Below are 13445 nucleotides of genomic sequence, written 5' to 3' on the forward strand. Positions count from 1 at the left end.
GTATTTTAATCTGTTTTTCCCGATGCAGAGTTGTAGCTTGTGTGATTCGGGAGTCTCTTTAGTTTTTGTGTTCAGATGAAGATTTATTGCATGAACTATGTGAGCCATGTTTTATCATGATTTAAACGATTTAATGTCATGCGATAAAATGGCAAAAACAATCTTATAAATTACACTAAGCAGAACTGATGACTGGATTATAGTTTTTTTTATAATTCTTTATGACCTTTTCTCCACAATTGGTAGTTACAGTCTTGTCGCTGAAACTCCCATATAGACTCGGGAGAGGCGAAGGTCGAGAGCCGTGCGTCCTCCGACACAACCCAACCAAGCCGCACTGCTTCTTGACACAATGCCCACTTAATCCGGAAGCCAGCCGCACCAATGTGTCGTAGGAAACACTGTACACCTGGTAACTGTGTCAGCGTGCACTGCACCCATCCCACCACAGGAGTCACTAGTGCACGATGGGACAAGGATATCCCTGCCAGCCAAACCCTGACTTGCAAAAGTGATCGGATTTCAATATCTGTTGTTAAATTGTGTGAACTTTTTATGGATTATTCATAGGACTAATATTGTGAGTTTCACAGTATATGGAAAGGTACCATATTCTGTTGACTACCCAACAGTCCATGTATTTTCTGGTATGAGTCCAGCTCATAGTCCTCGTGTGTCAGGTGATTACCACGAGACCATGATCTTAATCCTTTCTGACCATACTTATAGAGGGCACATACATTGGAGGCTTTTCTAACGTTCCTGAGACTGACTGGATCACAGTGTACTTTCTCTCAGGCTGTCCCTCATGAAATTACATTTATGACTGGAGCCAAATGTTGAATACACAACTGAGGAGCGTTACAAATGTGATTCCATACCCTTTAGGGGAAAATAATTGAGCACGTAATTGCTGTGTGCTGGTGTACAAACTGGTTTGTGAGTGGCCAGAAGAGGACAAGAGGTGTTGAAGATGATCAAGGCGCTGTTGCTAGGTTTGGTTTGTTGTGTGACATGGCCCGATTCTACAGAGGCTCAGTTTCCTCGAGTCTGCAGCACGGTGGAGGGGATCGTCTCAAAGCAGTGCTGCCCTGCTCTCGGCTCTGATCCTGCTAATGTCTGTGGMACTTTATCTGGACGAGGAAACTGCTCCGACATCAGAGTCAGTACCAAACCCTGGGGCGGACCGTATAGGTTGAGAAATGTTGATGATCGAGAAAGGTGGCCTATCAAATTCTTCAATCGGACATGCAGGTGCTTTGGTAAGTCAAATTAAAATGAAGTGTTACATTTAAAGGGGCAATGTGCAGTTGCTACATACATTTTTGGAATTGTAAATTAATGATATGTACCCATTGATTATTGAAGAAAATAACTTATAAATGCCTCATAAGCTTAGTTCAACTGTTGTATCCCATCAGACACCAAAATATAAGCTTGTTTTACTCCAATGTTTGTAAACAAAGTTAATATAAACAAACACTATATAGCCTAAAAACATGGTTAAACTCTGTCTATGAATTTGAGAGTGGTTACATTTCTCCAGCCCCATCCCTCAGCTTTTTATCGAATCAGGGGCGGGGTGTGGGTTTGTTATTGTTTCAACTGCTGAATGCGCCTTTAAGTCTTAAGTAAATGTTTTCAGCAAATCAGTGTTCACTATTGAATAATATAGGTTTTTGTTTGGATCACATTAGAACCTAAAACAACAATTGAAAATTGCTAAAGGGTAACTTCACCACTTTTCATCCACATATGAATTATCTTTAGCACCAAACCAGTGTCTACAAATGAAAACGGAATGTTTATATGATCTGTGGTTAAAGAGATAAGATGAGAAGGTCCTAAAAAATGCTTCTCTGTGACATAGTACGATTAAAAGTAAGAAAAACGGGGAATTTCAAAACCTGCAATGAGTTTCTAGCCAGAGGGAGGGTATTTTCTAGCTAGGGGGAGGGCTCCCGAGTGGCACAGCGGTCTAAGGCACTGCATCTCAGTGCTAGAGGTGTCACTACAGACCCTGGTTTGATTCTAGGCTGCATTGAGAGTCCCATAGGGCTGTGATTGAGAGTCCCATAGGGCTGTGCACAATTGGACCAGCGTCGTCCGGGTTAAGGTTTGGCCGGGGTAGTAAATAAGAATTAGTAATTAACTGACATGCCTATTTAAAGAAAGGTTAAATAATACATTTTCTTGCTCCCCATGTCACTATTTCTAAAATGTTGATGACGTCATTAGGTAGAACTTTTAACATTGTATTTTTTATGCAAAACATCGAAATGCGCCATTTTCACATATGTAGACATTAGTTTGGTGCTGGAGATAATGAATATGAGGTTGAAAAGTTGCGGAGTTGCGCTTTAGGTGGGAATTGGGATAATTGGGAATTGTGATAATTGAACTGTCCCCATAAGTATATGGAACGGTCCACATTTTAGACTGTTCCCATATACTTGATTTACCTTATCTATATTCCCTTCATGTGTCTAGGTAACTTTGGTGGCTTCGACTGTGGCCAGTGTAAGTTTGGCTGGACAGGACCAAACTGTGACGTACGTAAAGCCCCGGTGGTGAGGAAGAACATCCACTCTCTGACTCCAGCTGAGCTTCAGGAGTTTCTGGATGTGTTGGACCGGGCCAAGAAGACCACCCACCCAGACTATGTCATTGCCACACAGCACTGGCTGGGCCTGCTGGGGCCCAATGGAACCCAGCCCCAGTTCTCCAACATCTCAATCTACGACTTCTTTACATGGCAGCACTACTACTCTGTCAGAGACACACTTCTAGGTAAAACACCCATTGATTATTTTATAATTTCATACATTTATAGATTAAATAGTAATTTCAATATATTTAAATATATAGCAGCGTTGCAGTTCTTGACATAAAACAGTGCCTACTACCATACCCTGTTCAAAGGCATTTAAATAGTTTGTCTCGCCCATTCACTCTGAATGGCACACATACACAATCCATGTCTCAATTGTCTCAAGTCATAAAAAACATGTTTTGTACCTGTCTCCTCCCCTTCATCTACACTGATTGTAGTGGATTTTTCAAGCGACATCAATAAGGGATCATAGCTTGTCTACGTCATGGAAAGAGCAGGTGTTCTTAATGTTTTGTACACTCAGTGTATATTAAATGACATTCAACCTTCAAGCTAATCCCTTCTTGGTTGGAACATAAATGAAAGACAAATGTTATAAATGACTCTTGCTGTGTTACTTATTTACTAGTTATATGTTTATATAATACTCTCCAATCTCCATGTATTGTATAGATAGCAGAAGAGAACATTCAGAAGTTGCTCATGAAAAACCTTGTGTTTCTCTGTAGGTCCAGGTCGTCCTTTCAAGGCGATTGACTTCTCCCACAAAGGACCAGCCTTCGTCACCTGGCACAGATACCACCTACTCAGTCTGGAGAGAGACCTGCAGGTAAGAGTGGGTTTGAATGATGACGAGAAAGACGTGAAAAACTGCTTCAAATATTGATGAGAATAAAAGTAAACCTTTCCTCAATTCTGCAGAGACTGACTGGCAATGAGAACTTTGCTGTTCCATACTGGAACTTTGCCACAGGGCAGACTGAGTGTGACGTCTGCACAGATTCTCTCCTGGGGGGACGCAACCCAGACAACCCCTCTCTCATCAGTAACCAGTCCAGGTTCTCCAATTGGGGGGTGGTGTGCGACAGGTGCGTTTTTGGACAGAAACGAGTTAAAAACATTGTGGGCAGGTTACCCGGAAACAGATTAAGGCCTGGATTCAATCAGATCGTGCGTTAACCAGTGTTAACCACCATTGTTTTGGCGGGGTTGGAGGTGTAACTGTGGTATGAGCTGACATATCGGTGAGCGTCTGCTCTTGTGTGTCACAAACCACTTCATTATTATCCCTACTGTGTTAGAGGTTCAAACCTGCGCTAGAAAGTGCAGCCATTATCGATATTCAAAATAATGACTCTCAAATATCAAACCATTGATGTGTTAGGCTCAGTGGCAATTTTAGCATGTAAATCTTGGTGGGGCAAACTTTTTTTTTTTAGATCCATGCCAGCAAATCCACTACACAACACAACACTAAACAATACATTAGTTAAACTATAACGGTGACAAACGGTGCCCACAAACGGTTAGAGCCTACATAAATCTGTCCCGACAGATGAGCTTTCTTTTCAGCATCATGGAATGAATCTTTATTACCGCTACATCTGGCTATCAGCGTAGCCTCATCTGGCAGCATTTACAGCCTTTTTAAAAAACAATGGCTGATATGGCTGACTTGCTTAAATAAATATGGTTTCTACTGACTCCTTGTGGATTTGTGTGACTCGATAAAAACTGCATTCTCCTTCAATAATATCTAATGCCGACATCGGTTTTGACTTTTAAACCATGCACAAACATTATTACATTTATGTTCAGTAGATTCATAATATCTGTTCTTATGTCACTAAAACTACGCTCAAAGTATAAGCAAGTGCAAGCAAACAAGCTGCGACGAGGTAGGCCTTCGCTCAGCACTTTCAAAATAGAAATTCAGGTAGGCGTTAGTTCAGATAAATTCAGCAAGATGTTGAGCTGTTAACTTTACTCTTCTTTAAGTCCCCACAGAGAGAGAGAGAGTGCGCGAGAGATACACGGTTAGCCTACCATTTGAAGTATTTTCTTAGGCCTATACCAAACAAAACAACCCTTGCAATATCAACTGGAATTACATGGGTCTATTACTTCCTGGCAAACATGGTTACAGACCTAACAACATTATAGTATCCCCTCCTCATGGAGAAAAGCACATGAACTAATTATACCTCACAAAGTAAGCAGAACAAAGAAATGCATCATTCCAAAATTGCCTAAAATGAGGAATAAGAAACTAATAAGATAGAACTACAGTGCATTCAGAAAGTATTCAGACCCCTTGACTTATTCCACGTTTTGTTACGTTACAGCCTTATTCTAAAATGGATTAAATAGTTTTTTCCCCTCATCAATCTACAAACAATACCCCATAATGACGAAGCATCATTTTTTGTTTGCACATGTATACAAATAAAAAACTTCAATATCACATTCACATAAGTATTCAGACCCTTTATTCAGTACTTTGTTGAAGCAGCTTTGGCAGCAATTACAGCCTTGAGTCTTGGGTATGACGCTACGTTTGGCACCTGTATTTGGGGAGTTTCTCCCATTCTTCTCTGCAGATCCTCTCAAGCTCTGTCGGGTTGGATGGGGAGCGTCGCTGCACAACAATTTTCAGGTCTCTCCGGAGATATTCGATTGGGTTCAAGTCCGGGCTCTGGCTGGGCCACTCAAGGACATTCAGAAACTTGTCACGAAGCCACTCCTGCGTTGTCTTGGCTGTGTGCTTAGGGTCGTTGTCCTGTTGGAAGGTGAACCTTCACCCCATTCTGAGGTCCTGAGCGCTATGGTTTTCATCAAGGATCTCTCTGTTCTTTGCTCCGTTCATCTTTCCCTCGATCTTGACTAGTCTCCCAGTCCCTGCCACTAAAAAACATCCCCACAGCATGATGCTGCCACCACCATGCTTCACTGTAGGGATGGTGGAAGTTTTTTTTGGTACCCTTCGACTTCATGGCTTGGTTTTTGCTCTGACATACACTGTCAACTGCGAGACCTTATATAGACAGGTGTGTCTTTCCAAATCATGTCCAATCATTAGAATTTTCCACAGGGAGACTACAATCAATGTTGTAGAAACATCTATAGGATGCACTCGAGCTAGTTTTCGAGTCTCATAGCAAAGGGTCTGAATATTTATGTAAATAAAGTATTTTTGTTTTTATTTAATTTGATAACATTTCTAAACCTGTTTTTCACTTTGTAATTATGGAGTATTGTGTGTAGATTGACGAGGAAATTGTTTTATTTAATCATTTTTTGAATAAGTCTGTAATGTAACAAAATGTGGAAAAAGGGAAAGGGTCAGAACACTTTCCGAATGCACTGTAAGCAATATCGCAATTGAGATGTAACAAGTATGGCATAAGGGAACGATGTGCAGATAAGAAGCAGTGGTGTGTATTCATGGATGCCAAGGGAAGCCAGGCTTCCCCCAAAAATCTACCAAATGTAAAAATGTATTTTGTTTCTCTGTGTTTCATAATTTTCTTTCAATTCACAAGAGGCTGAATGTATCTCACAAGAGAAAGCATCTGAGCGAGCGAAACAGCGCCCCTTTGTTTCTCTACGTATAGGCCATCTATCGGACGCTATGTGGTCCAATTGAATTGTTGCCGCCCGTTGCATTGAAGTCTAGGTAAGCCAGCGAGCATCTGACCTCCCTTCATAAAAATAGTATACAAGCACCAAAAAAAAGTGTCAAGGGAAGCCAGCTTGGATTTGACGTCACACCTATCGAATCCCATTTAGAGCATACGTCATTGACTTGAATTGTTGCATCTCATTGTGTTGTTGTCATCCGGTGGCTAGCTAGTCAGCTAGCTAAAATTGTCCCCTTCTTAAATTAGCCATGGATGGAGATAGAGATTTGGACTTGTGGTTTTACTTAATTCTCCGTACTGGTCAATGATTATAATGGTGATTTTGATCCAACCATTCATTCATAAATTGTTGTACCCCTGGCCTGAGAGGATGGAAGTTCAATATGTAGCTATATACTAATGTTAACTATTAATGTTGCCCATGAATGGAAGTTAGGCTAGCGAGTAAGAATTTTAGCTAGGTAGCCTAGGACAACAAAGAATAAAAGCGTGTACTGTATGACAGAATGATAAACAGTTTCATAAACATGAAGGAGAGGAGGATGACATTGGCGTTTCTCTACAAGTAGGGTTAGTCAACATGTTTTTCTACACACACACTCTCACACACACACAGAAATCAGAACCATGGACAGCCACATCATATTTAGCATACGTTGATTGGACTAAATTGTTTCTGGTATCTTTTAGTTGTCATTAGACTAAGCAGAGGTGATTTTATGATGTTGAAGTTGAAATGGTGCTGAAATAGTGGAGGCAGTCTTTGCAACTTGCAATATTTGTGTTTGTATTTATTAAGGATCCGGGTTAGCTGCTGCCAAGGCAGAAACTGCTATTCGTTGGGTCCAGCAACCTTAAGGCAGTTATATACAGTTTAAAATATTACATGACATTACATTTCATAACACTTTACCCAATACATTTATGTTTTTCCCTCAGGCCACTACTCCACTATCAGATATTTACAATACAACATCCATGTGTACGTGTGTAGAGTGCTTGTCTTATCATGTGAATGTGTCTCTGTGCCTGTGTCTCTTCACAATCCCTGGTAACTCTCTGTGGTTCTAAATCAATAGTTGTTTAGTGGTCCGAAAATGTCGGAAACATTAACTTGCTTGACCATGCTGTAGGTCATGTAAATGTCTCTTACTGCACATGCAATATGCATTATGGACAGAGGTTGCTATCCAGTTTTGTGATAAAACAAAGGTGTGGTTGAATGGATTGTCGTTAGGCCCATATATCATGGTGGCAAGGCATATGAATAAACAGGTTATAGAGAAACAACGCAATTATCTCAACACATAGGTTGTAATATGGCTTTTTTTGGGGGGGGGGGGGGGGGGGGGGGGCTTGGCTTCCCCAGTGATTTTACCCACGCACCTCTACAGATAAGAGACAAGCTGTAATATCGATTAAGACTAATGAACAAACTCAGATGGACAATATGCCTATTTGTTCAGCACTTTTGAAATGGACAGCGACAGAATACAGAACATGGTTCGTGCCAACATGGCAACAACATGGTAGCGATACAACATGGCAGCAGCGCAACATGGTAGCAACACAAACATGGTACAAACATTGTTGGGCACAGTCAACAGCACAAAGGTCATAAAGGTAGAGACAACAATACATCACGCGAAGCAGCCGCAAGTGTCAGTAAGAGTGTCCATGATTGAGTCTTTGAATGTAGAGATAGAGATAAAACTGTCACTGTCCAGTTTGAGTATTTTTTGCACCTCATTCCAGTAGCTAGCTGCAGCTAACTGAAAAGAAGAGCAACCCAGGGATGTGTGAGATTTGGGGAAGTTCTGAGGGGGAGAGGGACCAAATTTGTAGGGTGAGACAAATCAAATCAAATAACAATAACAAGGCTATATACAGGGGGTACCGAGTCAATGTGCGGGGGTACAGGTTAGTTGAGGTAATTGAGATAATTTGTACACGTACGTGTAGGTAGTGGTAAAGTGACTATGCATAGATAATGAACAGTGAGTAGCAGCAGCGTAAAAAAAGGAGTGGGGGTCAATGAAAATAGTCCGGGTAGCCATTTGATTAGCTGTTCAGCAGTCTTATGGCTTGGGGGTAGAAGCTGTAAACCACTACGGGATTGTAGAGCTAACGTAGGCTAATGTGATTAGCATGAGGTTGTAAGCAACAAGAACATTTCCCAGGACACAGACATATCTGGGCAGAAAGCTTAAATTATTGTTAATCTAACTGCACAGTAGCTATTACAGTGACATAATACCGTGCTATTGTTTGAGGAGAGTGCACAGTTATGACCTTGAAAATGTATCAATAAACCAATTAGGCACATTTGGGCAGACTGGATACAACGTTTTGAACAGAATGCAAAGGTTCATTGAATCAGTCTAAAACTTTGCACATACACTGCTGCCATCTAGTGGCCAAAATCTAAATTGCACCAGCATCCCGGAGTCGCTTCTTCACTGTTGACATTGAGACTGGTATTTTGCGTGTACTATTTAATGAAGCTGCCAGTTGAGGACTTGTGAGGCGTCGGTTTCTCAAACTAGACACTCCAATGTACTTGTCCTCTTGCTCAGTTGTGCACCGGGGCCTCCCACTCCTCTTTCTATTCTGGTTAGAGCCAGTTTGCGCTGTTCTGTGAAGGGAGTAGTACACAGCGTTGTACAAGATCTTCAGTTTCCTGGCAATTTCTCACATGGAATAGCCTTCATTTCTCAGAACAAGAATAGACTGACAAGTTTCAGAAGACAGTTCTTTGTTCCTAGGCCATTTTGAGCCTGTAATCGAATCCACAAATGCTGATGCTCCAGATACTCAACTAGTCTAAACAAGGCCAGTTTTATTTATTCTTTAATCAGAACAACAGTTTTCAGCTGTGCTAACATAATTGCAAAACTATTTTCTGATGATCAAATTGCCTTTTAAAACGATAAATTATCGATAAATTATCGATTAGCTAACACAACGTGCTATTGGAACACAGGAGTGATGGTTGCTGATAATGGGCCTCTATACGCCTATGTAGATATTCCATTAAAAAACTGTCCGTTTCCAGCTACAATAGTCATTTACAACATTAACAATGTCTATACTGTATTTCTGATCAATTTGAAGTTATTTTAATGGGCATTTCAAAAACAAGGACATTTCTAAGTGACCCCAAACTTTTGAACGGTAATGTATATATATATATTATATATTTTTTAGCTAAACAGGTAGAGTCACCAATGGTTAGGCTAACGCATGTTTATATGTTCATTTGGCTGGGCGGATTTATGCCTATGAATCTAACGTGTAACTGTGGGCTGCATGGAATTTGTCAGATTATAGTCGAGTGTGGTTTTGTTGCATCCAATGGCAGCCTCTGCGATAACGCAACGAGACACTTGTGGATTTGACAGATCTAAAGTAGTTCCACCTTCGACACCGCCAAAACAACGCTATGTCAATCGGATTGAATGTAGCCCAAAACCTAGTCCTGGACTAAAAAGCATGTTCAATTAAAAAGTTTCATTGAAAGTAAAGGACTAGGCTTAATCCATGTCTGGGAAACCATGCCCTGTATGTACTATACCTGTGCCGTTTATGCTTTGTGGGCCTATGATGGTTTTGATACTACTGGGTACATTTTCATCATGTATTTTGTACCAGACTCACTGTCCTAAAATGTTGCTTGAATTTCCCCCCCTCCCCCCCAGCCTGGATGAATATAACCGCCTGGTCACTCTCTGTAATGGGACCAGTGAGGGGAGCATTAGGAGAGGTCAGCTGGGTGGCGCGGGGACCGACATGAGTCTGCCCACCATGAATGATGTCAGGAGCTGTTTAAACATCAGAGACTTTGACAACGCCCCCTTCTACACTAACTCTACCTTCAGCTTCAGGTGACCTAATCTACTGACACTGACCTGGGACTTTACACATATGGTATTATCCAATAAAGTAACGTTGAGTAATCTGTCTAAATTGCATTGTTTCTGACTTCCAACTGTAATTTGTTTTCTATACAGGAATTCTCTTGAAGGCTATGACAAGCCAGATGGCGAGGCAGAGCTTGACTCCTCAGTGGACAACCTGCACAACCTGGTCCACTCCTTCCTCAATGGAACCAGTGCTCTGTCTCACTCTGCAGCCAATGACCCAATCTTTCTAGTAATGATCTAGTTTGTACAATTGCTTAAGAGTCCATGTATTGCAGTATTGTATTTGACTGTCATGTGGGATAAAGTAAACTATTTTGTAGTTAGCCATTTTCTGTGCAGAAGATGCTTAAATGTTTGATATCACCTTATATTAAGTTGTCCCTATTACTATGTAACTACACATAGTAGTGTAGTTAACTGTAATAACTGTAATAACAACATAGTAGTTACTATGTATTTACATGATACTAGAGTTATAGCGGTTTAAGTTATTACACAATTAGAACACGGACTTTGTAATTACACATCCACTTGCTGAAGGTTATCCCACTGATGTTATTAAATATTTTCTTGTTCCACTATGCAACTAGTTTTGCTATAACCCGTTTGAAAGTCACCTGTGAATGATCATTTTAATAACTTGAACCAATATATGACCTTGTTACTATACTATACAGTGCCACTACCATCAAATCCACAGGTAATCCCAGCGTTGATACCGTCTTGATGTAATTGTGTAAATAGGCTAAGACCTAGTAACAACAATTGTAACAAGGCACACCCTCTCATTAACTACTGGCTATTTTAAATACATTTTTGTCTGTGTTATTACCTGCTTCTAAGGTTATACCGAATAAAAAGTAATGTAAGAAGAACGTAGTTGAATGGGATACACTTGTAATTATCATGTACCCAGCCAGGACCAAGCTACTTAATGTGAAGGGAAACCCAGTAGGTAATAATGCATTTCATTACTATGTGGTTAGCATGTAACAGCCTCTCATGTCCTAGTCTATTTACATCATTAGATCAAGATGGTATCAACCCTGGAATTACACTTGAATTTGATGGCAGTGTAGTTACATGTAACAAGGTCATATTTTGGTTTGACTAACTATTAACATTGTAATTCACAGGGGACTTTCAAATGTGTAATTACAAAACAGTAGTTACATAGTGGAACAATAACGTGTGGGATAACATGAATACTTTTCCATGTGGGATAACCTTCAGCAAGTGGATGTGGAATTACACAGTCCTTGTTCCAATTGTGTAATACCTGATACCGCTAAACCCTATTACAATGTAAATGCATAGCAATGACTATGTGGTTACTTTATTGTTACTACAGTTAATACTGTGCAGTTACTTAGTAATAAAGGGAAATTTGATGTAGTGTTGGCAACTTAATTTAAAGTGTTACCAAATGTTTTAAAATGACATAACTCTCTGTCTCTTTAAAGGTGCTCCATGCTTTCACTGATGCCATTTTTGATGAGTGGATGAGGAAATCTGTTCCACCAAACTCCAGTTTCCCCGATGAGATGGCCCCCATTGGTCACAACAGAGATTACAACATGGTGCCATTCTTCCCTCCTGTGACCAATGAAGAGATTTACGTGGCTTCTGATCAATTGGGATATTCTTATGCCATTGAACTGGATGGTTAGTGATTTCGCAGTCGTCTTTGCAATAAAATGAATCGTCATCAACTTTTTCTTATTTTATTATCAGGTCAAAATGAAATAAGAAAGCTCTCATAAAGGTCTTGTTTGAATTAAATCTCTCTTCCTATATCCCTTCCTCAGCTTCGGACAGTGGATTTGTGTTTGTGCTGGGGTCCACTCTGGGCGGTGTTTTCCTGGGTCTCCTGGTTCTTCTACTTGTCTTGGTCCTCTACTTGCAGCAGCGCAGGAAACGTGGCTTTGAACCCCTTATCAATGCACAGTTCACCAACAAAAAGTACACAGAGGAAGCCTAAACAGTATGTACTGTACACTTTGGGTTAATATCCTTGTTGCTTCTCATGTTGAAATGTACCTCAGTACTAAATTACTCGCGCTCTGTCAAACCAGACATTGTTGATGGGAATTTACAGTACAATGTATTAGTGCTTTGCTTCTTCTTTAACCATGTTCTTGTTCTGTTTAAAAAAATAACAGAGCTTACAGTAGGACATTTGTTTATGTGAAATTATTTAATAATATGATGATATTGTCACCTATACTGTATCCATTATTACCTAAGATTGACATTATCCAGTTTTTGTCCCTAACTGAAGAAAATATTATAATTTATCGATAAAAAAATTATAATTAAATAACATTTTCAAAAATTGCAAAGCTATATTATCTTTTTAACAAATATTTATTTGCATGAAAGAGTAACAAAACACATATGCAACCATTTTAATTGCATTAAAAAACTGTAAGGCATATTTGTTTGTACGGTCTTTATGTTAACTAGATCATCAACCTTATTGGCTTGAAACTGTTTTCCAACTCCAAGCAAGATATTATCATGATCGTATTTTTTTTGTTACAATAGAATGCATTTGATTGTATGAAATGTTGATGAATAAGGTTTCTGAAACATTCGTTTTTTACATGACTTTTGCTGATCCATGAACATACAGTACTAGACAAAATATAAGACAAATATGACCATTAAAAGTGCAATAATACAAACAAATCTAATCTGCATCCTGCGAGATCATTATTCATAATAAAGAATCTTATTTTAAGGACACACTGACAAAGAGACAAAAATGTTTGTTCTCCATTATCTTGCACATCATCATCATCATTTGCCAAGGTGAACACTAATACTGGTTTATCAAGAGGCAACGAAGCAAGCTCACAAATGATATGCTGCAACAAGGCCAATAAGAGATGATAATAAGAGCTGAAGGATATTAATAAAATACTGGCTAACGCCCTTGATATGTATGCTTAGCTTAGCTGGCCTTCATGGTTTACTGAGTTGACCGGCCGGCCCTCTGAGAACACCATACTACTTGAGGCTGGTTTTGTTGGCTAGCATTTGAGGGGGGAAATACAGTACGCCCCCTTCAGTAATGCCAATCCTTTCCCAGTCTCTGTAGGTACGCTCTACTGCCTATCCTCACTGGAGCATTCAACCCTGTCTAGACACTCTCCACCTTCTAAGATTCTCATTTCACAGGTGGCTGTAGTCGGCTTTGAGCCTGTCTCTGCACACAGAACCACTCAGGCGCCAGAGATAAATGAAGGGGCCTTTTTTGCTTTT

The 13445-nt window shown here is 40.0% G+C and overlaps 1 protein-coding gene across 1 annotated transcript; it reads left to right on the top strand.

Moving 5' to 3' along the window:
* Positions 1–754: 754 nt before the first annotated feature.
* On the top strand, positions 755–12869 carry LOC139022465 (L-dopachrome tautomerase-like). Its single transcript, XM_024004623.2, has 8 exons — positions 755–1262; positions 2491–2790; positions 3343–3443; positions 3536–3702; positions 9954–10139; positions 10266–10407; positions 11642–11843; positions 11987–12869. The coding sequence occupies exons 1-8, from the start codon at positions 974–976 to the stop codon at positions 12157–12159; spliced, it is 1560 nt and encodes a 519-aa protein (XP_023860391.1). The 5' UTR covers positions 755–973; the 3' UTR covers positions 12160–12869.
* Positions 12870–13445: the final 576 nt, after the last annotated feature.

The sequence above is a fragment of the Salvelinus sp. IW2-2015 genome, linkage group LG2 (assembly GCF_002910315.2).
Source record: "Salvelinus sp. IW2-2015 linkage group LG2, ASM291031v2, whole genome shotgun sequence".
In the NCBI taxonomy this organism is placed as follows: Eukaryota; Metazoa; Chordata; class Actinopteri; order Salmoniformes; family Salmonidae; genus Salvelinus; species Salvelinus sp. IW2-2015.